The sequence below is a fragment of the Corvus kubaryi genome, unplaced genomic scaffold (assembly GCF_017639235.1).
Source record: "Corvus kubaryi isolate FWS band 111438036 unplaced genomic scaffold, C.kubaryi_AGA036_p1.0 37300, whole genome shotgun sequence".
Taxonomy (NCBI): Eukaryota; Metazoa; Chordata; class Aves; order Passeriformes; family Corvidae; genus Corvus; species Corvus kubaryi.
In genome coordinates, this window is record NW_024581093.1 from 7,489,888 (window position 1) to 7,515,430 (window position 25,543).

General features: G+C 46.8%; 1 protein-coding gene across 4 annotated transcripts in view; it reads left to right on the top strand.

The window, feature by feature from the left end:
• HSF4 (heat shock transcription factor 4) overlaps positions 1 to 25,543 on the top strand; it is a 33,172-nt gene that overhangs the window by 4,423 nt on the left and 3,206 nt on the right. For 2 of the 4 annotated variants that reach the window (XM_042027418.1, XM_042027420.1), the window contains 11 exons: positions 9,847 to 9,955; positions 11,055 to 11,182; positions 12,025 to 12,149; positions 14,408 to 14,483; positions 15,868 to 15,932; positions 17,612 to 17,711; positions 18,443 to 18,567; positions 20,329 to 20,553; positions 21,817 to 21,922; positions 23,233 to 23,298; positions 24,873 to 24,960. In XM_042027418.1, coding sequence (XP_041883352.1) covers positions 9,847 to 9,955; positions 11,055 to 11,182; positions 12,025 to 12,149; positions 14,408 to 14,483; positions 15,868 to 15,932; positions 17,612 to 17,711; positions 18,443 to 18,567; positions 20,329 to 20,553; positions 21,817 to 21,922; positions 23,233 to 23,298; positions 24,873 to 24,960 — 1,213 coding nt within the window. Of the gene's footprint in view, positions 1 to 2,103; positions 6,291 to 9,511; positions 9,740 to 9,846; positions 9,956 to 11,054; positions 11,183 to 12,024; positions 12,150 to 14,407; positions 14,484 to 15,867; positions 15,933 to 17,611; positions 17,712 to 18,442; positions 18,568 to 20,328; positions 20,554 to 21,816; positions 21,923 to 23,232; positions 23,299 to 24,872; positions 24,961 to 25,543 lie in introns of those variants that run through there. The other 2 variants (XM_042027419.1, XM_042027421.1) reach the window with 2 other exon arrangements.

Genomic DNA, 25,543 nt, shown 5'->3' on the forward strand with positions numbered 1-25,543 from the left:
TGATCCCAGCAGCCCCGTGGAATGGCCAGCGGCATCGCACTTCCCTTTCATCCCTTCTGTTTGTCCAGGCCTGCCCGAGCCGGTGGCGGCCCCAGGCCCGCGCAGGGCAGGGGCTGCTGCGGGGGAGCCCCGGCCGGGGCTTGTCGGGCCTTGACGCCTCCAGGTGTCCCCGCCACGAGGCCCACCCAGCTCGGCCGCTTGGTCTCTCGTGTGGGGCAGGCTATGTCAGCTATCAGAAATACTCTGTTGGTGGCTCCAGAGCTGCCTGAGGGCTGGGATCGGGTGTATATCCCTGGAACATTAGGGATGGAGGCGAGTGGGGTGGCTTTAAGCCCCTGCATGGCTTGTGGCTGACACACGCGAGGCTGGTAAGTCACGGCTGGGACTTGTCAGCTTCCCCCGTGGTGCTGCTAAATGAGAGCTTGGATAGGTAGGGAGAAAGAAGCAGCGTTTCCCGAGTCCACAGACAGGTTCTGTGCAAATCAAAGCATGATTTGGGTCTCCATTGCTCAAACTCAGGTAGAAACCTCCTGCCCAGGCTACATCTGCCTTGCATAGCTGCCTTGTGAGCTGAAGGATAACAGCAGCTCCCTTATTTGTCCCCAGCTGGTGAAACGCTGGCATGGGCCTGGGGGCCAGGTTTTGTGCCCAGGTGCAAGCTGCCATCACTCTGGCTTGGCAGTGGTTTGTGCAAACTGGGAGACTGAACTACAAAAAAAAAGCAGGAAGCATTTAAAAACACTAAAAATACATATATATCTGATGCTATTTTACAACATCAGTATTATGGGGAATTAATAATGTCAAATTAAGTTGTGAGCTGTAAAACCTGCCTGCAGAAGCACATGGCAGAACAAAGGAGCACATGGTGGCACACAGAGGCTTGTCTCCACCGGGCCCTGGGGGGAGGAGGTGTCACATGGCAGACCCCTACAGAGAGGAGCGACAGACAAGTGAACAGCGAGTGATCACCCCATAGAAGGACATTGAGAAAGTGTGTTGCTGGTGTGGCAACATGGGATAGGTCACCCCATAAGGAAATAGTGTGCCTTAGAAAAGTGTATAAAACCAACTCACTCCTTTGAATAAACGGTTCAGATTCCCTGCCGGTCTGGATCTGTCATTCAGTCGCTGACAAATGGTGCTCCCTGTGTGAGGAATTTATTATACGCCTACCTGTGCATCCATCGGTGAGCCCCATGGGACTTGAAGTGCTGCTGCAAGAAGCAGGAACGCTGGCCAGCGATAATCCCTACAAATTGTAGATGAGCCATGGAGGGCATAGGGGATGGAGTATCCTAGGAACAGAACGTCCCAGAGATGTTAAACAGATTTTAAAGAAACACTGCAGGAAAGTTGAGTCTACAGATTTGAACAGACTCTCGTTCTGGGCAAAAGACGGTAATTCAACTTTAGATAGGACCAATATTTTTAATCCTCGGACATGGGATGCTTCAGATGCGTTGTGGAACTGAGCTACACCCGGCAATGCAGCGCTGACGGAGCTTTTGTGTCTGTGGAGGGCAGCGTGTAAGGTGCTTATAGTGCATGCAGCACCCAGAGACCGGACAAAGAAAGCTGCTTGTGCCACCGTAGCAGCTGGGCCAAGCCCTTCTGCACTGCCAGCGAGTGACCGTAAGTCTGTCGAGGCTGTAGGAAGAGAACCAGAAGATGGCCCCTCATGCCCCGACCTGTTTGACCCTGGAGGGAAGCCGGTCGGTACCGTAGAAAAGCCCGCGCCACCCTGCGCCACACGGCGTCAGCTGGAGCTGGGGTGCGGGGAGTGGCTGGAGCTGGGGGGTCCCGTCCTGGTAGCGTGTTCCCTCTCCGTTCGCTCTCTGCAAAAGCGCAGCAGCAGCAGCGGCGGTAGATGTGGTGGGGGGAAAGCGAGCGCGCGACGCCGGGGAGCACATGCTGGTGAGTGCATGGCGGCGTGGTGCCAGCAAGCATGTGGCAGATCTGTGCCGCGGCGGCGAACCATAGAGGTGAGCACATGGCAGATCTGTGCCGCGGCAGCGAGCCATAGCAGCGAGCACATGGCAGATCTGTCCCGCGGCAGTGAGCCATAGCAGCGAGCACATGGCAGAGCTGCGCCACGGCGGCGAGCCATAGCGGTGAGCACATGGCAGATCTGTCCTGCGGTGGCGAGCCATAGCGGTGAGCACATGGCAGATCTGTGCCGCGGCGGCGAGCCATAGCAGCGAGCACATGGCAGATCTGTCCCGCGGTGGCGAGCCATAGCGGCGAGCACATGGCAGATCTGTGCCGCGGCGGCGAGCCATAACAGTGAGCACATGGCAGATCTGTGCCGCGGCGGTGAACCATAGCAGCGAGCACATGGCAGAGCTGCACCGTGGCCGCAGCTGGCGGCCTCCCCCACGCCACGGACGGGCGGGATCAGCGGCACTGAGAGCTGGCGGGGCCGTGGCTCCACTCAGCACATGGCGAGGGCTGCGAGTGGCTCTCTGCATGTGAGAAGTGAAGAGATGGGCCGGCGGGGCCTGCACGGCCAGCTGACCTACTACAGCCAATCTGGATCTGTCATTCAATCGCCGACACAGTATTTTAACAATATAAACTTAATTTGTTTGCTAAAGGAAAAACAGGATTCAAATAGATCTGTAAAGGGGTTAATCTGGGCTGGATCTCCTGGGTGCTCTGGTTCACAGGGTCAGATCCAGGGCAACTGGCAGTGCCCACAGACCCCTTCAGGGTCAGCAGGCCTAATGGTGCCAGTGCTTCTGGAAACAAAGCATTTACTTGCTAACAGTTTAAGCAAGTGGGTTCAAACATTTAAGGTCTGATGGGGTTAAATGAGCCGACATCCCAACATTTCATTACAAAAACCAAACCTGAAGCAGTGCTGCCTCCCAGAACCAGGTGGGAACCACAGTGTGAGTTGCTGTGGGGAGCATCACCCACCCATGTCATGTAAATGTTTTCTCCTTGAAGCCAATCTGCCTGCTGTATATTGTGGGGTTAAAAAAAGCATAGGTAGCTGAGCCCCACGTTTCTCCTCTGCTAACCCTTGCTGAGTGTGTGCCTTCTGGGAGCATCCCATGGGGTGAAATCAAAGTGCTTAATGAGCACTTGGAGTTTCGTATTGTTGTTTCCCACTTGGGAAGTAAAGATGGCAGTGAGGACAGAGGCTGTGGCTCAGTGGGGCTCAGCTGGCACAAAATTGGGGTGTCAGGGTTCAGTGACATGTCTGCCTGGGGGGCTGGGATAGGACAGGCTGCCCTGAGCTGGCAGCAGTGGCAGGCTGAAAGCACACTCTTACTGTCTAAGGGATTCAGGATCCTTCTTAATGGCTCCAAAGGCTTTAAGGAAATCATAAAACGAAAAGAGCTGAACACATGAGATCTCATTTTGCCTTAACATTTTGGCAGATGTGTGTTAGAGACACTATTAAAAGCAGCTAAAAGTAGAAAAGCAGTGTCCGAGCTGTCAAGGCAATTGTCAGAGAAAATGGCAAAAGATGCTGAGTTCCCGGGAAGGAAGCAGGATGGTGTCACTTGGCTGCTGTAGCTGGGCTGGGTGGGAAGGGGGTTGTCGCTGATGTGATGGTAGATAAGATAGTACAGCTGCTGTGCTGTTGCCACCTCACACTCAAAGTAACAAGTTGCTTCAAAGCAGCACATTCTAGAAAAATGTGCAGTTGTGTTCCCCTCTGTGTTACGCTTTTGGCGTTGCTACTCCATACTTGCTTCATGGGTTTCAGCTCTGACCCTACTTCGAGGCTCTCTTGATGCACAGGTTTTCATTTAAATGAAACCTGTGCCGCTGAGGTAATGCTGCGACTCTGGGACATGGGGCTTCCACAGTGAGAGGGCATGCCATGAAATTCAGAGTGAGATTGTGCCACTTGGCCCACGCTCCAGTGTTGGCCTGGCAAAGGGAATGTTTGCTTTTAAAAATCTCTTGCTTGGTTATGAGAGAGCTGAAAAAACATGTCATGGTGGTAGTTTTGTTTGTGCAGAAATCTAGAAGAGAGGTGCAACATGTTTTGGAAGAAGGTGAATGGAAAAGTTAGGTAATGGTCTGATGCTCTAAACCTTCTTCACAGGCACTTACTTTTCTGCATTATTTCCTGCAACCACAGGTTGATCAAAATACACTTCTCCCTTATTATGTCAGACATTATAAGTGCAGTTTCTGCAAACTGGAGTCACAGTCATAAAAGGTTTTTTTCCCAAACTGCAACATCTCATCACAGGCAAGGACCACTATCATTAGCTGGTGGTTTCTACTCTAGGCCTTCTGTTGCACTATCACTAAAAAATGAATATGTGAGGCTGTTTTCTGTGCAGAGCTTCTGCTTGCAAAGAGGTTTTTCCCCCACAGTTTGAGAAATCTGTCTCAGCTTTTTGAATACGAGTGCAGCACTACCAGAAAATTCCCTTGCATTTTTATTACTCAGAGTAGCAAAACCTCACTGTAGGAAAAAAGACCTTTTTTCCCCCAAAAAGCTTTGATCAAACATTTTTAACTCTTGAAAAGTATCACTCAGCTTCTTAGGATTGATTGAAAAAAACTATGAAACAAATTGCCAAGAGATTTTTCTAATTTTTTGTGTTCAAATTCAAAACATGGTGAAATTACAAGTTTGATTTTTTTTTTTTTTTACCTCCTCTGTAGTCCAGTTTGATTTGTTAATTAAATCCTAATGTGTGTCTGTGTCCCTTTTTTTTGTTGTTGCTGTTTTGGTTTTCCTCAACAGGGACTCTTGAGAATTAATTGCAGTTTTGGAGATTTTCCCATGTTTAAACCTGACTGAATTGGCAAAATGTCTGCTCCAGTGCCAGAACTGTGGCATTACATCCCAGAAGAAATCCTTGTCCGAATATTCTATTATCTTTCTCTTTGAGATAGATACAGAGTCTTCCAGGTGTGCAGACAAGGGGCCGCAGCAGTTTCTTCCAGCTCTGTTTGGGACTTCACAGGGATCAGCTAAGAGGAATGAGGTCCTCTGTCCAAGCATCTTCGCAGGAATAACCAGATTGTTGTTCCCAGTGCATGTCAAATATTTACTCCACTCTGCTATGGCACTATTGACCTTGTGACTTCTATGTGTGATGATGTTATCTTGCATGACTCACACCTGTTTATATAAAATTTGTGTTACTTGCTGGGTGCAAGTAAAAAAAAAGCAGTGACTTCTTCAGTCACTGATGGTGATTTGGGTTTTAGGGGAAATACCACATTCTTAGGTATATTGTTCTAAGTTGCCCTTTGAAAATGGCAAGAAAAAATTAATGCATTGTTATCCTTATCGTGACACTTATCTTGTCTCTTCTCACCTCCTGACTCTTTCAGTGTTTGGCCTTAAAGGACTCTGTAGGCATCAGGTGAAGAACTCTGCTTCATTTTATAGCAGGAATGTTGAACTTAGCCTTTACAAGTTTTTGCTAAGAACCTCAGGAAAATTTAATGTTGATTTTATATTTTATTATGTTATTTAAAGAGCAGTTTCTGAGTTGAAATAACCCTGGCATTAAGCCATACTGCAAGCATGTATTTTGAGCTATCTAAAACATATATATTAATGATAAAACCATACTGTCTAATAGATTCTATGTGTAGCTGTTTTCAGCATCCTCTTTTCTCATGCAAGAGCTAAATAATTTCTGTTGCCAAATAACATGAGATCTGTAGCTAAACCTGCTTACAATTTTGGCTTTTCAAAGTCTTACTGAAGATCTGCAGCCCTGATTCTGGCCAGCTCTTGTTCGTCTGTGCCAGCCAAAGTTTAGGAGAAGAAAATTCCAAAATAACAATTCAGATGCCTTCACAAACCTGGGATTGCTGTGCCTGGTGTCCCACAGGCTCTCGGCAGGTGGGTTTGCTCTGGTGACTTGCTCACCTCCCAGCATAAGGTGGGCAGCACGTGTTCCCTTTGCATGACGCTGCGTATTTATTCACAGCTCTGCGAGATCGGCTGCAGTGCATTTTCATTCTGTGTATTGTTCTCTGGGGCTGGTGATGCCATCCCATTGTGCTGAGTTTTTAAGAGTGAGAGCAGCACTGCTGATGTGACTCCCTGGACGCCTACTTTCCACTGCCTGGGATAAAATTGGGTGGTTCATTCTCTGTGGGACGCAGGCGCTTGCAGGGACGCAGGAGCGCCCAGAGCAATGGGGTTAGTGTAGCTGGGACACTGCAAAGCTATGCAGGATTCACCCAGCTCCCTGGTGATGGATGGATACTCCAGCAATGTCCCAGCCTTCCTAACAAAACTCTGGACGCTGGTGGAAGACCCTGAAACGAACCATCTCATCTGCTGGAGCTCTGTAAGTACAACAGATGTTGGGTGTCACTAATGCCTGCAACACCAGGGAGAACCCAGGTGTGAGGCCCAAGTACTGCATGGCACAGGAGCTGCCCTTTGCTTGGCAGGTGCTGCCCAGTTACTGGCAGAGGACAAAAACCAGGAGTCAAGTACAGGCACTTTTGGATATACTTGGTATTATTTATCTGAAATATTGTGGCTTTTCTGTTTCAGAGGGGCAACTGTTTTGTGGGTGATTTAATTATAATATTTATACATTTTACTTGAAACATCCTAAAAAGTGTCTAATATTCTAATTCTAAGAATTTCAGATGCTTTGATGTTTTTCACCTTGCTTGAATTTGTGGCTCCCTAAAATTTTCTAGGAAATGTGCAAAGCCCTGAAAAAGTTTCACTGCTGTTTGTATTATCACACCTGTGTTTCTTAGCAGCCTCTCACAAATGTCTAGCGAGAAGGCAGCAGATAAACAGCACTCTGAACTCAGACTCAAACCTATAGTTTAAACAGATCTCAGACTGGCAGCCTAAATTGTTTGGAAAAGCTTTACTTAATTTTTCAATGAGTCTGTGTGATGGTCATGGTGATGTGGGTATATATTGTCTGTACAACTTCATAGGGATAGATTGCTTTGGCTTCTTATTTGTCACAGAGGCATTAATATACTAAATGCAATCACAGAAATAAAATATTTGTCCCCTTCATACAGCACTTTGATACCACATTGTGCTTTTGACCTAAGACTTGCTGCAAATAACATGATTTGTTTTCAGCGTGGAGTTATTAGATAAGCTGTGTGCATAAGCTTGTTCTCCAAAATCAAGAATCTATAACACAAGCAGATTTAAAGAAGGGTGGTAAAAAAGCAGCCTTTCTAATATTTGTGTCCAGTAGAGTTTTCATGCAAAACTTGAGATAGGATTTGAGCTGCCTTGATATCTGTGATCATGGTTGTTTGATGCTGGTATTACATGGCCATACCTCTGAGAACCCCCCAGTTTTGGTATCATGTGTTTTAAATAAGGTTTTTCAAGCTAGAATGATTTTCTAACCTGTGTAAACAGTCCCCGCTCGGTTACACTTAGAACGGTGTTATTTTTGACTGACAACCACCATGCTCTGTTTTACTGCAAACTAACATAGGCTGCAACTACATCCTTGGAGGTTTTGGTAAGGCTTTCAGGTGTCTCATATTCCTGTTGTTGCAGGTTTCCATGTTTCTCATATTCTGCAGCTTCTATACATTGGTGATGTTGGAGCTGAGAGATTGTGTGCATACCTAAGATTTCTGGGTATAATCAGTACTTCTAGTAAATAGGACCCATAAGGACCTGTGAACTGTTCTTAGCATGTAGAAGACATGGAGAGGAAATGCAGTAATGGTTTATATATACACTAAAGTCTGTTGTAAAGTGGAAAGGAAAAGTCTGCTCTCTGTGTCCATGGTAGATTGGACAAAAAGTAATTCAATTAATTTTTAAAATAGAAGATGCAGTAAGGGAGAACTGGCAAATTCCTGGACTAGCACTTGTCTTGTCAGAGCACAACATGTCTGTCCTGGTGGTTCTGTCAAAGGCAGTTAAGATAAGCATCTGCCATGATTGCTGCAGAGTAATTTTGCTTTGGGCAGAGAAGACTTCCAAAGTTTCTCTCAGCTTGTGTTCCCTTGGTGTGAGACAGCCAAGGCACAGCTGCAGTGTGGGAACAAACTGACACGTGCACATTTCATCAGTGAACACACAGTAACCCCAAAGTCTCCTGTGTCTGTAGGGACCTTTCTGAGTGTGCCAGCTTCTGAGAACATTGTGGCCCTGAATTCAAAGGAATGGCCTCTCATGAGAGGCCAAAAGGAGTTGTTGAGGTACACAAAACTCTCATGCTTTTCATTTTCCATCAGTGGGTCCAGCCTGGGACACACAGCTGTGTCCCAGAGTAAAGGGGCAGAAGCACAAGGGAAGCAGAATAAACCAGCTCTGTCCCCAGGACAGTGTCTGCAGTGTTGGGAAGCCCTGGTCCCTGCTGTCCTGTCTGCAGACTCTTTCTGTGAGGATAACTCCAGCGTGCAGGTTGTCAGTGAATCTCTTTGGTGCTTGAGCAGCCTTTGCTTCTGCTGCATGGGGTAAGGAATGATGGGAAAGACCCCAAACGTGATCAAAGAGCACCACTGAGGCACAGTCATGTTCAGTGTTTGCAGTGGTGAGTAAGGAGGAAAAAGTGCAGCTGACCCAAAGCTGTGTGTTTGTGGGTGTTAATTGTTAGAGCTGCCAAATGAGCCTGAGCACAGAGGCAACTGGCACGGTTTGGTGATGGAAATGTAGTGGCAACCAGTAGGGCAGCAGGGTTTGCCAGCTGGCTGTTTTCTGGTGGCCATGGGCAGGCTGCAGGCTCACAGCAGCCCCTCTTTAGTCACTGAGCTGTCTCATGGCCCTGATTGCACTCCCTGTTTTAGGGACTTCCAGACTTCCCTGAGTGCACCCTTGCAGCTGCAGACCCCCTGAGAGGTGTATGGTGGGACTCACACACCACTGGTACCCTCCTACTGTGCACAGAGCCTGAGGGCTCTTATGAAACACTGTCCTCCTGTGTCACAAACCAGCCCCTGTGAAATACCCACCCAGGCTGACACACCTGTGGCTGCTGGTCACAGCGCTGAACACAGCAGGAGGATGACTGTGCTGTGCTGGTCTCAGACCCTGCCCTGCCAACATGGTGCGGGCTCTGGTGTCTTTAGCTCTTGTCCCTCGAAACCCGGCTGCAGCCAAGGTAAGTCCCTAATGTCTGCTGATGTCATTGCACTGATGTAGCTGCCAGCAGGTAGAAGGCCAGGCAGGGGAAGCACATGGCCTGCAGTGCCTCTTCTCTGCCAGCAATCCTAGGCAGCTTGCCTTGTTTTGCAGTCATGGGTCTTTGCAATGCAACCCCAGCAATGGAGGATTTATCTGATTAACATGTGTGTTGCTAGCTTGGACTGAAAACATGACTGTCAACATTTTGTGGGTTGCCCTTGTGGCTGTTTACTATCAAAAATAGTCAATGAAATGTGCGTAGAGCTTCTGGGACAGTGTGATGTCTCCAGAGGTGATTTGCTTTTTGCCTTGCTGTGTTTCTTGTGCCCTATCTCCAGGCAGTGCTCCCTCCAGGACTGCTGTGCTCTGGAGCAGATGGATTTGGGTTAGACCTGAAAAAGTTATGGCAGGGGTTATAATGACAATTCCCACTTTCAGGGCCTTCTTAAGACTCTAGTGTTTCTGTGAGGTCCATGCAAGAGGGGATCATCACAAACTACCTACCAGCCCTTTGGACACAAAAGTTTCTCATATCCAGGATTCTCAACTAAGCAGAGACAAAAATTTGAAAAAGATCAAAGCTGCAGCCACAGAGGACTGACTGTACCAGAACTGAAAGGAGCACATCTGTCATTGAGGGCTGTTGTCACTCTTCTCAGCTTCAAGGTGACAATTCAGAGAACAAGACTTCCCCTGCTGTAGGACTCCTCCTGGCCCCTCTCGTGGTCAGGGATGATCCCCTGACTTTGCCTTTGTCCTTATCTCCTTTGCAGAATGGCACCAGCTTCCATGTGTTCGACCAAGGCCGCTTTGCCAAAGAGGTGCTGCCCAAGTATTTCAAGCACAACAACATGGCCAGCTTCGTCCGGCAGCTGAACATGTGTAAGTGCAGCTCCCAGGGCCCAGGACAGGTGGGCCCTGCAGACACGGTGGTGACAGGAGGTGCCAGTGGCACAGGAGGCATGGGGGAGAACAGTGCTTACAAAAGTTTGGGGTCTCATGTATATGACTTGTTGTGGCATTATTGATTTTGCCAAAGAGAATCTGCTGCTCAGATCCCAGGGCAGTGATCTCCTTGTGTTTGCCTTAAATTCCAGCATGGACTTTCTGTTAGATTTCATTTTAGGATGTGAGCTAAGAACTTTCACCTACCAGGTTTTTGATTCTCTTGCATTGATTTGATGGCCTATTATTCTTCATTTTCCAGTTTATTCTATATGGAGCTTTATCCAGCAGCCTGATACTGTGGCACCTCCCCCAGAATGTGCTGCTCTTGTGGGTCGTGTGCCCCGAGCTTATCCCTTTCACCAGCCATGTCACTGAACTAGTGAAAGACAGTTCTTCCTGCAAACCTTGCCTTGCTGGTCATACAATTTCACCCCTTTAAGGAGGGTTAAGTGTAGCTTTCTGCCACTTCAACACTGTGACTGTATTACATGTAGCTATTTTCTGATAGTTCTTGGAATTTTTTCAACGAATAATTAATTTTCTTAGTAAAGTTTTAACTTTTCTATTCCACTGTAAATTCTAGGCCAGTCCTTAAATACAGTTTAGAAACCTTTTGAGGACTTCAGAGAAGTACTCAAAGCAGATTTCCAAATGCGCATGTGACCCTTTTTTTCCAAAAGTGCCACCTGTTGATGGTCTGTGCCTTTGAAAAACCTTTCCCTGAATTCCTTTGGCTTGCAAATTGAGACAGGGATTCCCTAAGAGCTGGCATTTCAGCTCCTGGCAGACCAACATGCCCATGGTGGAAAGGCTTTCATGGCATAGGCTGCAGCAGGGGTGCTCAGTGGGGTGCACAGGGCTCTCCCTTGCCCTGGGTTTCTCGTGGATATGGCCCAAAAGCATGTCCAGGTCTGAGCACTGGCAGCTCAAAAAGTGTGGAGGGTGAACAGAAATGTCCTCAAGAGTGATGGGGGTGGGAGGTGGAGGGAGTGCCGGGTCCTGTTGGCCCATCAGCTGTGTTTTCTCTGTGCAGATGGCTTCAGGAAGGTGGTGAACATTGAGCAGGGGGGGCTTGTCAAGCCTGAGCGGGACGACACTGAGTTCCAGCACCTCTGCTTCCTGCAGGGCCATGAGCACCTCCTGGAGCACATCAAAAGGAAGGTGAGGGGCACTGTGTGGGAGGAGGGACCATGTACCTGCCAGACCCTGCTCAGCATAACTCTAGCATCATGCCTTCCTCCCCACACACATGTGCACCTGGGCTGGGCCTTCTTGGTTTGCAGGGCTTGGCTTGCAGCAGTTTTGTCTGTGTTTTTCTGCTCTTTTGCTCTGTGTCACAAGATGTTTGTGTAGTGCTGCAGGGCCAGGCTTGCTTCCCACCCCTCTGCCTTTGAATTGTTACTGCTTTCCTAGAGAAATACGGCATAAATCCTGTAGGGTCCTCAACAGCCATCTCCTGTTCTTATACAAGAGATAACCTACTGCCCTCTGTTTTCTGTCTTTTAACCTGTTATTAATACCCCCAAAGAGTTCTCTTACTGAATTAGCATAGCAACTTCTGAAAAAGGACTTCAGCAAAAGCCTTTTGGAAATCCAAGTGTAGTGTGTCAATGTGAAGCATTACCTCAGACTCATCACTGTAAAACATGAGGCTTGATTGGGTATCTCTGTAGTTAAAGTAGAAAGATTAAATCAATCTAGATCAATTCCTCCCTGATCTTCAAAATACTTTTGTTTTCCCCCCAAGCTGATTTGAAATAGGTCCCCACACTGACAGGGGATGTACTTCTGCCAGCAGACCCTCTGTATGAATAGATTTGTCCTGCACTTTGCTCTGTCTGGCTCTTGCAATAGTACCCTTAGGATAGTTCAGACTCTTTGGCATGTGGCCTCTCCTGGTATTTCAGCTGGTGACAGTCCTGCACCTGAACACCACAGTGACTCTCTCTGTCCATGGCCCTTTTTGTACAGGTAAAATCCACCTTTGGTTTTTTTTTCCTCAGGTGTCAGTAGTGAAAAGCGAGGAGACCAAGATGCGCCAGGAGGACCTCAGCAGGTTGCTATACGAGGTACAGATACTGAGAAGTCAGCAGGAGAACATGGAGTGTCAAGTGCAGGACATGAAGCAGTGAGTTGAATCCTACTCAGGCTGCTTCTTACGGACATTTGCTTCTCTTGGGTGGTGGATTGTGGGGAATGGTTGAAAGGAGGAGCCTTGCACACTTCCCTCCCCAGGGAGCATGTGGAGCCAGGGACTGACCACAGACCTGTTGAGACAATAACGTGTAGGATTTCTATGCACACCTAATCTATAAAATATGAATTAATGCTCAGCCTCTGTCTTGTATGTTTTCCCTTCACAGATGAGGAAAGCACAGAGAGGGTCAGGCAGGAAATATGTGCATAACCTGGGGACTTAGATAACTATTTCCTCCAGATGGAAATGGTGATAAAGATTTAACTCTCCCACACATACAAGAGTCCTTGGCAGAAGTGTGGTGATGTCCACTCCAGATATTAAAAAATTACCTTTCTGCCATCATTCACCTCCAAAATTTATGACTGGACTAAAAAATATAGTATGTTATAATATATAACATTAGAACTTCTATATCATTTAGTCCATGGACTCATCTCCCTGAGACTATGTCATCTGACATGGCCAGAATTGTTGGATAAGAGCAAACCAAGCTGATGCAATGCTTCCTGCATGTGGCTGCCTGACCTCCAGCTGTCTGAGACTCTGGGATTTTCTGACTCAGACATGGTCACTAAAAGATTAGGAAGTGGATATGGTTTTATAAATCATGTACTTGGAGAGGTTTTTATTTGCCTCCAGAATTTTAGTCTTTACAGAGAGCTTTGTTTAAAAAGCACTTGAATAATCAAATAGACCCAAAGCCTTTCTTTTATAATGAGAGCTGATATTCATACCTCACCAGAGGACACTGGCATTCTGGGCCTTGAGAGAGCACTGCATACAGGGAAACTTCATTCCAGCGCAGCACCTTGCGTGCAATGGATACATATTTTTATTCTACATCAATTTTTAATGACTCCCTGACTTAGCACATGCATGAGTTTGCACTGTGAAATCCAGATACAGCAGCAATGAGTTTCTGGGCTTGTATTTGATTTAATTTTAAGGACTTCCAGTATTAATGATTTGGTCTTGATTCTAATTTATTCTCCCTTTTGATTTGCTTGCTTGCTCCCTCCATTCTGGCAAAACTGCATTCAACTGATGAAAAGAATATGATTTTTATAAACTAAGACAGAGGAGAAATCCCAGGCTGAATCCATGTTAAGAAATTCACCCTGGTGAAGAACAATTAGGACATAACTCCAGTACAAGCTGTCAGACTAAGGAATGCTGCTTTGCTGAAAATCCTGTCAGTACCAGTACAGAAAGCTCACTGCAGACATTCTTGCTGTACAAGCTGTTCTACTGTGCTCTTTGGAACTCTGGACCTTACCTTCCCAGTTCTAGCATCCATCCACACTAGAAAGACTAAAATGCAAAAGGATTTATCAGTTTCACCTGTATGATAGGTTTTGCTGGCCTGACAGTTTAGGTACATCCATATACTCTAGAGATAAATTGGCTGGCAAAACCTTTTGCAGCATGGACTTGGCTGGAATCCAGACTTGAAGGCAGCACAGTAAATAAACTCTACACCTCTCTATCCCACTTACTGGGGCTGACTGTTAAAGGAAGCCTGTAAGCTCCCCTCTGTGCTGCTTCATTTGCAGACAGAAAATAAATTTTCTCTATGCAAGCTGCACACAGGTCTGTGCTGGGTTAAGTCAGTGACTCCTGGTAATAAAATCATTACCATCCTCCTTGTTCAAGGCTCTGAGATGCAGGAGCATCTTTTTATCTGCTCCAGTCACTACCAAACATGCATTTGAACCACCACTTGTATGAGGTTAAAGCAGGTGGAATACACAGGGTCTCTGTCCATAGGGTCTCGTTGTCTTTGGGAGCACTGGTGCAGTTGTGGAGAGGTTGGGCTTTCTTGGCTTCCATGGAAGGACAGTCTTGGTGATCCAAATAATTCAGAGTCGCAAATCAGGCGTTGCTGAAATTCTGAGTTTGGCCCAAATGTTCCACAAAAACATGTGTCCTCTTGTTACCTTCCCCTATAAATATTGGCTTCTCTTTATTTGTTTTTCCTCCATGCTTTGGTGTATGGTTCTTTTGAGGTCAAGGAAGAAAAAGGAAGGCAACTGTGTGACCTTGTTTGGGAAACCTGAAAAGAGCCAAACACTGCAAGAACTCCGAAGTGAGACAGACTTTGCACAGTTGAATCTGCTGTGCATCATGGCAGCACCATGGGCTGTCGATGTTTCTGTGCTCATGGAAAATTTCTGTTTCACTTTCAGGCAAAATGAAGTTCTTTGGCGGGAAGTTGTTTCTCTCCGGCAGAACCACTCACAGCAACAGAAAGTCATCAACAAGGTAGTGGTCATACAAACTCCAAACTCGCTTGTGCTGCCTGGTCTATGTCCTCCTCTGATTTTTTTCTTGTCCCATAATCTCCACACTGTGATATCGCAGTGTATGTGTTTTCCCTTCCTTTTAAGTTGTGTGATGCTTTTATGTGTCCTATGGAAGCAGGTCATTAACAAAGCACAGACTGTGCCCTTAAGCAAAAGATTTTAATTTTCCTGTCAGTCCTTTCTGTGATATTAGAAACCACTTTTCTGTTCAAGTCCTGAGCAAGAGAGCACAACTCTCACTAATTGCCCTGTGTTGGCTGTGTTCTGGTTGTATCAATGCCTTTGAGCTTCCCAGATCTTCCTCTTCCCTTTGTACAAGAGAGGAGCCCCACTCCTGCCAGCACCGAAGCTGCAGAATTGGCCACCCATTGCCCCACTGGGGGAATGTAACAGCAACTATTACATTTTCTGGTGTTACTGGTATAGGTGAGGGATTACTGTATAACCTTTTAGGCTGCAGAACCATCTCCCTTAAAATCTAGCATGACCAGTATAGAAAAGGCCTCTCCAGTGATTCCTAGATGGTGCTGACATGACTGAGCACGTCACATATCCCAGTCCCCATGTTCTGACTCTCACGTGGCATCATGGAATCATAGGACTGGGCAGAAATGCACAAGGCTGTCAAGCCTTTCTCCAGCTCTGAGGCTGGACCAGCCACACACTTCATTGTAGAGGCTTTTATGCAACTTTATTTTGTTATATTGAGCAATGAGTAAGAGCCAGCTGTGATATATAATAATAATGCTCTCTTTGTTTGGAGGTCAAAGCAGAGCATTAAGTTCAAGCTGACCTGGGAATATGTTGCTAAGTGATTCCTCTCCAAAGCTACTCTGCTTCCTTTTTAGTGTCCTGTTATATCAACACTGAAATTCACAGAGCTGAAAAACTCAACTGAAAGAGCTCAGACCTCCATCCAGGCTCTCCTGTAGCGACTTGCCTCTGTCACTTGCAGAGTCTTTATCAGACTTTACAGCACACATTCAAAATGTCTCTGAAAACTTTAATGGACCCAGGTCTAACTCCAGGCCTAACTCCAGGCCTAGGAATGTTTGCATGTGCACTTCACAGGTCTGCTAGGACCAGCTGAAGTTCTTCATGCACCAAGTGGAGAGAGAAAGTGCTGAGCATATGAAAGCCAGGAAAGCTGTTTGAGTTCTTGGACAGCTCATTTTTGTTTCAGGCTTCAATGTCTCATGCAATTTGGCTCCCATATTCTGTGGCTGCTCCCAGCTTTGGGGTGCTGTTGAGAGGGAGGAATGTGTGAGATAAGAATGGCTGTGAGAGCAGGGAGTGCTGAATCACTCTGCTGATTAACACTGGATTTTGATCTCTCCTGACAGCTGATTCAGTTTCTGTTTGGCCAGCTCCAATCAAGCCCCAGCAGCACTGGGATAAAGAGGAAGCTGTAAGTACCCTTGTGTGGTGCACACGCTCACGGGTGCATAATGCTGCCCCCTCACTAAAAGCACAAGCTCAGCTCGCCCAGGCAGGCGGTCACCGGACCGGGCTCCATGGTGATGGGAAATGAATGGGCTGAAGTGCAGAGTCAGACCTGCTGACATGCCCCATTCACGGCTCTTTAGAGAAGCACCGTGTCAGCTCGTGACCTTTATTTGGGGAACACAGCGCGCAGTGGGAGATGGGAACACTAACTAGGGGTAGGCTAAAGGGCAGGACACCACTGCTGGTCCTACAGGTTCCAGTTTTGCCACTTGACATCAGTAGGAGCAGGGCTGGGCCCAGCCAGCCCACAGACACCTTCAGTTTGACCCACAGTCACTGAATGTGGTGTGTATCCAACACTGGCTTGGTGGTGTGTAACCTGCAGGCCTTACAAAGGGGAAGGTGGGGAAAAACTTTAGCTAAGGGGTATCTTTAGATAGGCTCTCTAAGGCAAGTGAATAGAGCAACTGGAATGAGGAAGCTTAGTGTCTTTCAGGAGAGCAGCTATGCCTTTCTTGCCTTGTGGTGCTTGTGATCTAAAGAAGGGGAAGAGACTCCAGAGTGGAATTTGCTGAGGGCAGGGACCTACTTCGAGTTCCCACCTTTACCTTGCGGCCTTTGACAACTTAGAAACTTCTCCATGCTGCAGAGAAAGGAGCCAGACCTCCCACAAGCTGCTGCTCAAAGGAGTCAATTTTCATTAAGTCAGTGTCCTTGTTCTTGGCTGACTCCTCTTGTGAGGACTGTAAAGGCAACACAGGATTGAATGAAGGAGCCCATAATCTGTACAAGCCAGCAGGGTATGTGCATCTCTGCCTACCCTCTCTGTTGAGCCTGTTGGAAGGGCTAAACACTGCAGGTAGCAAAGGAAAGAGCTCAAGGGGAGAATAGCAGCTGCTGAGTTGCTGAGGTTCAGGACCGGGGAAATTTTCCTCCAGTAGACTGGGCAAGCAGAGAAATGAGATGCCAGATCTGACCCCTATTTTCCATGGTCAGGGCTGTGACCTCCCTGTAAAAGCTTTGCAGCCTAAGAAATGTCTTAGACCACTGCTTTTTTGAAAAAAAGCAAATAATTAGTGAGAAACTGTGCTGAAAGGGGCAAAAGAGCAAGAACTACCTGCACAGCAACTATACTGACCCCCTTATGATGAGGGATCACACTTCATACAACCCAGCTGCAATTTGCGTGTTGTGCAAGGTAATTTGAGTTCCTGCTTCCTTGGAAACACAAGGGTCTGTCTTTCAGAAACCTCAGCTCTTGTGTCTATATCTGCATCCTTAGTGTTTTATCTTTCACAGTTGTGTTTTTCTGCCTTTCTTCTAAATGGCTGCAGCAAAGGATGGTGTGCAGCCTGGAGCTACGTGGTGCAGAGCAGAGTGCTGCCTGGGGGCTCTGGGTAGGTTTGAGCAGGATGGGCAGGTCTGCATCCTTCCCTTCTCTGTTTGGTTAATGCTCTTTTTAAATGGGAACCTCCTCCAAAACTGTTGTTAGCCTTCCTTGCTTGTAACACTGGACAAGAAAGACTCTTAGAGCCGAGGAAAACCAGAGTAGAGAGAGCCCTTGGCTGGGAGATGTTTTGTGTACAAGCTACCAGGAGCCTGTCAGTACATGCTGGAAGACAAACCTGTTTCTCTTCACAGACCTCTGATGCTTGACAATGGGATCTCGGCTCCACCAGTGTCCAAGTTCAGCCGGCACTTGTCTGCAGAGCCCCTCCACGACCCCTACTTCATACAGTCGGTAGGTTCACCCCCGCCTCCGAGCTCTGGGCGATGGCTTTGGCCAGGGGCGAAAATGTTTGAAGCAACAGTAGGGATTATGGAGTAAGTCATTTGGCAAGAGTTTGGCAGTGAAGAGATGAGGTTTGCCAAGCTGGGTGACATTTTAACTCCTTCAGCTCCCCAGTTTCAGGGATGCCTGCATGAGGGAGGCCATGAGCTTTGGTGGGGGAAGGCAGATCCTGCACACTGAACTCTCCATGTTGTTACCCCAGCCTGGTTCATCTCGAGGGAAGAGAAGAAGAAGTGAGTTATAGAAGTCAGTATTATGATCCTTCTGACCAGACCTGGATTTTTGTAGCCTCTGAGGGATCCCCACCATCACCAGAGCAGACACCAGACACTTCTGTCATGCAGTTAAAATACGTGGGCTGGCATGAGAGGCTCATACTGCCCTGTTGGGCTATGTTGGATCTTTCCCTCCAGAGGAAGCTGAGCAGTCTAGGCAAATTGTCAAACATGGTAAAACCCTTTGGTTGCTGACACTTCACAGGGTTTATTTCACACCTGTACCTCTGTGTGGTTGGTAGTGAGAGGAAATTATAATGCTGCATAGTAGGTAAAAGCTTTCTTGGTTTCTGTACAGGGAGGACTCAAGGTCCCATTGAATAAACCCTAACCATCTTAGATAGGGCCTTAGACTTGTTTTGGGGTCAGAAGGATAAATCTATATGGTTTTTGCTTTCCTCTTAGCCATCAACAGAGCCTGCCTCTTGCTTAAACAGCCCTGCAATTGCTGGAGGACCCATCATATCTGATGTTACTGAAGCATCCCCTTCCAACATCATGAATATGCAATCCCCTCCTGAAAATGACAGGTAAACATGCTTGTGATTAAAAACAGGGAGAGTTGGGTATGAGCATGCTTATGCAACTCTTCACAAGAGTTTTTCGTGGCTGTAATTCTACCCAAGTTTCTGTCTGATTCACAAATCTCTATAGAGATATGGGATGGAATACTTTTTTCCAGCTTGCAAAGTGGGTCAGATTTTCAGGATTAGAGGGGGGTAATAACAGCATAACTTTCAAAACAAAGTCCTGAGTTTCATGCCGAAAACTTCCACTCACCTCTTTGAGCAATAGTCCGTGTTTCTTTATATTTTGTCCTCAAGACAGGGACTGTCTCACACTTAATCAAATAATGAGATACTAACACTTGTTGGGTTTGTTGAGAGAGAGAAAGGAGGGTTTCCTTTTGGCTTTGGCAAAGAAGAAACAATCAAATTGTACATCTATCTGCTAATGAGAACAGAAAGGTTGCATCACAACAACTTCCGATGTTTGACAACTTTTCTGTGAAAAGGCCCCAGTAACTTAAGAACTGAATGCAGAGGTATTTTAATGCTTATCTCTTCCTGCCACAGACATGCAGTGTATTTAGGGCTAGTAGCAGAATAGCTAAAGCTATGTCAGTGGAAAGTAAGTAGACAGATGAATCATGGAAACAGTTTCTCAGGCTTAGAGGTAAGGCAGTTATACTCTAGAAATTGCCTGTAAATCTGTTGCATAATTGAAACCATAGCCATAAAATTAACTAGAAGCATGTAAAGAGCTTCAGATTAAAAAAAAAAAAAAAAAACAAGCCTGGAAGCCATTTCTAAAGCAGAAAATCTTGAATATAACTTTCAAGTTAAGTTGCTTATTTCTACTAATTACTGAGTGCCATCTGGTGGCTTCTGATCTGTGCTGTATCTGCACAACTTGGGCATCTGAGCCAGCTGTGGCCCTAATCAGCTCAGGTGTGGTACTTCCTAAATCATCTGAGCTTCTGGTAGGAGTTTGGGACCCATGAGACGAGAAGATGATCTGAAAGGAATGTTGAGGAAAGCGCTGTAGTGTCACATACCATCCCTGTTGATCTCTGTGCCTTTATCACTTTGGCTCCAGCTGTGCACGTTCACAGGGAGATTTAAAGTCCCCTAAAGTAACATAGAGTAGGTTTTTACACACAAAATGCTTCTAAACAAAACTTCATTGTCATTTGTCCCTCTGGAGATAACATGGAGTGCCTCTCCCAATGGAAAAAGGCAAACCTCTGCTTCCAACCAAGTAAAACATCTGACTAGGACTGTCAGATCTCAATAACATCTGTTCAGGTCCTGCAGTGCCACAAGATCCTGAGCTGTCTCATTGGGATCTTTAGAGTGCTTGCTGGTCCAATCCTAACTCCTGTATGAGATGGTCTTACTGATCCCGTTCCTGTCTCTAGGATGAGACTTTTCTATTTTGGGGGAATCTCTGTAGCCCAGTGACCCTTTAACCTGTCCCTAACACTCACCCAAGAAATGATCAGTGCATGGAAATGTATCTTCCATATTTGCAAAACAATTGAATGGAGCAAATTCATTATAGCTGTGACTGATGAAGTGACTGCAGATACTCCAGCTGAGCATGTTTCTGGAGCTTGCTGAAAAGAAAGAGAGGCTGCTGGCCTCTTTTGCCCACCTGAGGAAATGGAAAGACCTTCTGGGGCAGTTTGATGGGAAGTGGAAGCAATGCCTTGTGCTCCTGCCCTTCCTAGTAGCACGAGGCCTTTGCAGAGCAGCTGTGTGTGGTGCCAAGCCTTGTCTCTGATGCAGGGAGAAGTGCCTCATGCTGATCAAGGAAGAGCCAGTCAGCCCTGGAGTGAAACCCAGCGTGGAGCCCGATGTGCCCCTGCCCGGCTGCCGGGCCTGCTCCGAGCCCCCGGTGCTGCCGGTGGCCATGGTTCAGTCTGTCCTGGAAGGCAAAGGCAGCTGTGGTGCAGCCCCACCAGGGACCTCCCAGCCACCTGAGAGGAGAGGCAGAAGGGCACTGCTGGACAGGTGAGGAGAGCAGGGAGAGCTGTGGCCCTGCCTGCTCATGGCCCTCTCCTCCCATTCCCAGGGTGGGGAGGGAGGGTGACTGCGAGTTGCCAAGTGCAGCCTGGTGAGCTCCATCCTGTACCTGTGGCACCTGCCAGAGGACCCTTGAATCCCAGGGGACAGTTCACAGAGGTAGGGAGCATGTGCTTGAAGGGCCCAGCAGAGGAAGAGCTGTCAGAGGTTGTGCATCAGAGCTGTGGGAGCAGGAAGAGGCTTTTTGCATCGAGAGGGATTTGCCCAAGGTCCGAGTGACAGCTGGAGCCCAGACCAGCATCTGTGTCTGCAGGCCTGCTCTGGACTGTGCTACCCCTGCTGGGGGGATTGGCACTGTGTCATTAGGCTCAGCCCCAGGGTGGTCCCAGTGAGCCACTTCTAGAGCTGTGCTCTGAGACTGAAATCCCAACAGCACCCGTGTCATGGGGGAGTGTCCAGGAGACCTCACCAGCAGAAGGAAAGCATGGTGCAGCTGTGGGGATGATGTGAAACTTAACTTCAGTTCACTCTCGATAGCAACTGCAGCCATGTAAGGAGGACTGGGAGGGAGGGAAACCCAAAACACTCAATAGAGTTATCAGAAAAGCCTCCATTTTCCTTTAAGTCCTTACAGAGAATCAAATTCCTCCTTCTGAACCCACTGGATGCTTAAAAACATATTACTAGAAGAAAAATAATCCTTTTTTTAAAGACTTGATTTTAAGAGAAATTTTTAATAGTTTTTGAGGGGTTTAATAACAGCAGGGCCTCACTGTTGCTCATTTAGCTGAATGTCTCCAGTAATGCAGCCTGCAGGGTGAATGCCTGCAGCTAAAAGTCACTCCATTAAAAAGCATTAGTTACCAGTAATTCAGGCATCTTGGACCAAGGAGAATGGCAGCAGCCTGTTCTGGTTCCAAGTACATCTCTAAAAAGATTTCTTCTAAGGAAAGCTTTAATTTTCCCAGTGTTGAGGAGATGTGCACAGACTATCCATCCCCAAACCACGTCACCCAGGAGAGGGGTTGTCTTACTTGTTTTACCATCTGCCCAGTCCCCTGTGTGCTCTGCTGAGTTGTACTTCTGGGATTAAACCAAGTGACATGGCAAAATCCAGGCTGACAATGGGCTCTTGATTTTCAAAATGAGATTTAAACATAAACATCCTTCTGGAAGGCTGCTCAGTCCTGCTTTCTGTATGTATCTATGCAAGTTTCCTTTGTGGCAATATTTCCCCTTGTGTTTTCTCAGAACAGATATTTCAGACCCGTTGGAGGGCACCGACTGGAGCCTAGAAGGGCTGCAGCTGCTGCTGAGGAGCCAGCAGTACAGCCTGGAGCCTGCCAGCCTCTTGGATGTGAGTGTTGCCAGGAGGGCTGCATCAAACAGAGCTGTGAAGTTCACAGAGGTTCCTTTGGGCTGTGAATCAGGTTGTGCTGCTTGTTCTCATGTGGCATTTTATCTGCCACATGTAGCCTGTGGAGTCACAGCTCTGTTTTGACCTGCTCATAAGATTTCAGCTTTAAATTATGTTTTTTTTTTTTTCTAAATATGCATATTTGAACTTCTAGGAGTTCACACAAAACACAGTGCATTTGGTAAAGAAATCAACGTGAGACTTGACACATTTATGTAAAATAGGTTTAATATGACTCTCTAGCTAGTTTGGTAATTGCTTTGTAGGGTTTAATTTATTTTGTGCATATTCTACATCTTAGATATTCCTAGATTGTCTTTAGCTTTTCCGACCTTCTCCTTTTCCTCATATTCTGGGAAGTGTAGCCAATGTAAAATTCTCTCTCTGCTGAGGTATTTGTCAGTCTCAGTGCTCACCCTTCTTTAGAAATGGATGGTGGCCTTTTTCTTAAGCAGACATGCAGAAATAGGAAGGTTTGTTTATTTCTCTGCTGTTGTACATATAGTTGGTATATGAAAGGTTTTGCCAATAATCAAATAACTCTGTCTGTAAGGAAAGAATCGATATGTCAAATACATGCTCCCTTGAGGAGGTGCTTCAGATAAAGGCACATTGTGAGTTTGCGTGGATAAACAGAATGAAAAAGCATTTAAAAAAAAACAATCTTATTCTCTTCAAGTTAGTTCCCAAGTGTCTGTGGTTGATTTTGACTTTACAGAGAGCTTTTCTAATGGCCTGCTCTATCACTGACTGTTGGTTTCTGTTTCTTGTTTCTCATTAGGAAGTGTTTTCCTGTTACTGACACACTTCTCTCTCTGTGCAACTTATGTCACAAGAGTGAGAATGAATCATAAAACTGGCCCCAGATCAACAGCTCCTTTTCCCAAATTGCTCAGACTTCTCAAGAAATTGTCACCAAAACCCTGATGCAACAGTAACCTGCCCTCTGCTACTAAATTTTGGAATGCTTTTAAAAATCGTATGAATCTGGGAGTGTCCTAGGACTCAAGAGCAGCAGAAAAGGGCTTTGATTTGTGTGTGTGCAGCGACACTAAGAGCTGCCCTGGTTTGTGACAGGACTGTGGCATGGGGTGTCTGTGCTGTCCCTCCCCTGGCAGGCAGCAGGGCTCTTGGACCAGCACAAGAGCCCACAGCCCAGCAGGGCTGCGCCCTCCAGCAGGCAGGGGAGGGCATGAGAATCACAAACCATTACACCTTTCAGAGCCCTAACTGTATTTTTCTCCCAACAGGTCTTTAATCCCAATTTATCTTTGAGTGAGTGGAATTTGACTGAAATGGAAGCCAGTCTGCCCCCGGTAAGAGATGTGAGTTTCTGAGATATGGTAATAAAAATCATAGAACACCAGAACGGCCGGGGCTGGAGGCAGCCTTAATGCTCATCTGTTCCAACCCCCCTGTGATGGGCAGGGACGCCTTCCCCTAGATCGCCTTGCCTAAATAATAATGGAACCACAAAGCAGAGCTTGTGCACAACTGAGGAGGTTATTTCATAACCAGAGGGGAGACTGGGCTAAAGCACAGCACGTAGGCATCTCCTGAGGGCAGCATTAGAGTGTTGTATTATACTCTTGACCTGTTTTTCCCACTCAGCCAGGCCTTGTCTGGAGACGAGCTCTGACTGACTGTTGGTGTCCTGGAGTCTTTAATTGCAGCTGGCTGCTCTAAACTTTCTCTTAGTGTGAATGTCACATCCTACTAATACCATAGATTTATAAAGTGTCTTTGTGCCAAAGCTCCTTATAAAATATGCCTTTACAAAGTGCAGCCATCCCTATATGTTTCAGGAGCAGTAAAATTCTATGCAATTAGAACAGAGGTTCCTGCATGCCCGTACATGAAGAAACAAGGAGAAATTGTTTGGCAGTATTTGTTTGGAATTGATAATGACACAGACAGAAACAGCAGAGTTAAAAAACAGTGAAGGAAACCGTAGACTCATAGAAGCATTTGGGTTGGAATTGTTGCATGGCTGGGTTCTTTTTCCTTTGTGATGGAGGGTGAATTTTCAGAGCCCTCACTGACAACCAAGTTGGGTGCAGGCTTGGATGGTTCTGCCATCTCTACAGATGGACAAGCCAAGTGTAATCTACTCTAATGAAATGCAGAAGGTCCCTAAGCCTCCTTCATGGTGTCAACATCCTTTTTAGGTTTTGATAATTTTCAATTTACTAGGTAATTCCACTTCCTGAGTGTTAGGAAGGAGAGTGCCTGAAGAAATAGTCATAATAATATAATAATAGTATTAATTAGCAGGTCTTGGAAGCAAGGGCTGTCACCTTTTAAAAAGAATTGCATGAGAGAAAAGGCCAGGAAAGGAGGCTGCAATGTTCAATAGTTCAGTCCTTGAGCCCACTGAATTTCCCAGGAGCTCTTGCTCGTCCTACAGAAAGTCATGAGCACAGAGAAGCCTGGAAGCAATACCTGCAGGAGCTCTCTGCCTAGAGCACCGTGCAAGCAAAAGCTTGTTTTACTTTAAAGACAGTCATAGGAAAATGGAGAGAAAATCCCTTTCCTCTTTGTTACTGCCTGCGGAGGACTGTGGGTTTGCTTTGTAGGGCAGCCACAGTGACATCAGCCTGGCCCCTCATGTGACATGAGCTTCATGCCATATTAGCCAGTGCTGAATAGGGGATTGCACCTCCCACAGCCCTCTCCTTCAGGCAGATCTGCCCTTGAGCGAGCGCATGGTGTGGCTGTTTTAGTGAAGTGCAGTAAGGCTGGGAGGAGAGGCTGGGCAGGGAGGATGGCTTATGTTCCTGGTGGGTGTTGTGCAGTGGGGTGAAGCACCAGTGCTCAGACACGGCCTAGTTCTAACAAGCTCCCTTGTTTTTGTATAATTGTACATTGTAGTTTATATTTTTGCATCAAGATGCAGCGACTCACAGTGGATCTGGAGAAGAGTGCAACTGAGCTGCCCCCAAAAGTGTTCAACCCACCTTTCAACAGCACCTGCCCAGGTAGGGGCACCAGCAGCTCTGTGGACTTGGCAATGGGATGTTGTTCAGGCAGATACGATGTCCAGCACTGACTGTTTGCCATTTGAGGGAGCAAACCATGTTTGTTATTTTGCTTTCACCACTGTCAGTCAGCAGTGTTTCCACAGCAGCTGCTAAGCCAGTTCCTGAGCTGTGGGAAAAGGGTGGGGGATAAACTGAGGTGTAAATGGAATTGAATTGGTTTTGCAATGGGTGCACATCATGACTGTCAGTGTCTCCACTGTTTTCTCTGCCTATTCATTGCCACCTCAGAGCAGTGTGGTGATCTCAGTGGGTAGGGGTGGTAAGAGCTGTACAGTCCTGGGTTTCCTCTGGCTCCTGCTACAGAGGAGGTGCCCCAGTAGCTGCTGGCAGCCAGAGGCACGGGTTGTGTGTCTCTTTCTCCAGACCTTTTAGCAGACCTCAAGGGAACTGTCCAGCTGATCTTCTCCCACTTGCTGACTCTGATAAAGTGTGTCATTGACCTTAGATATGAATCCAGGAGTGTTGCCCTGGCTGTGGAATCGTGATGTATGTTCATGTGTGTTCAGCTGAGATAGACCTC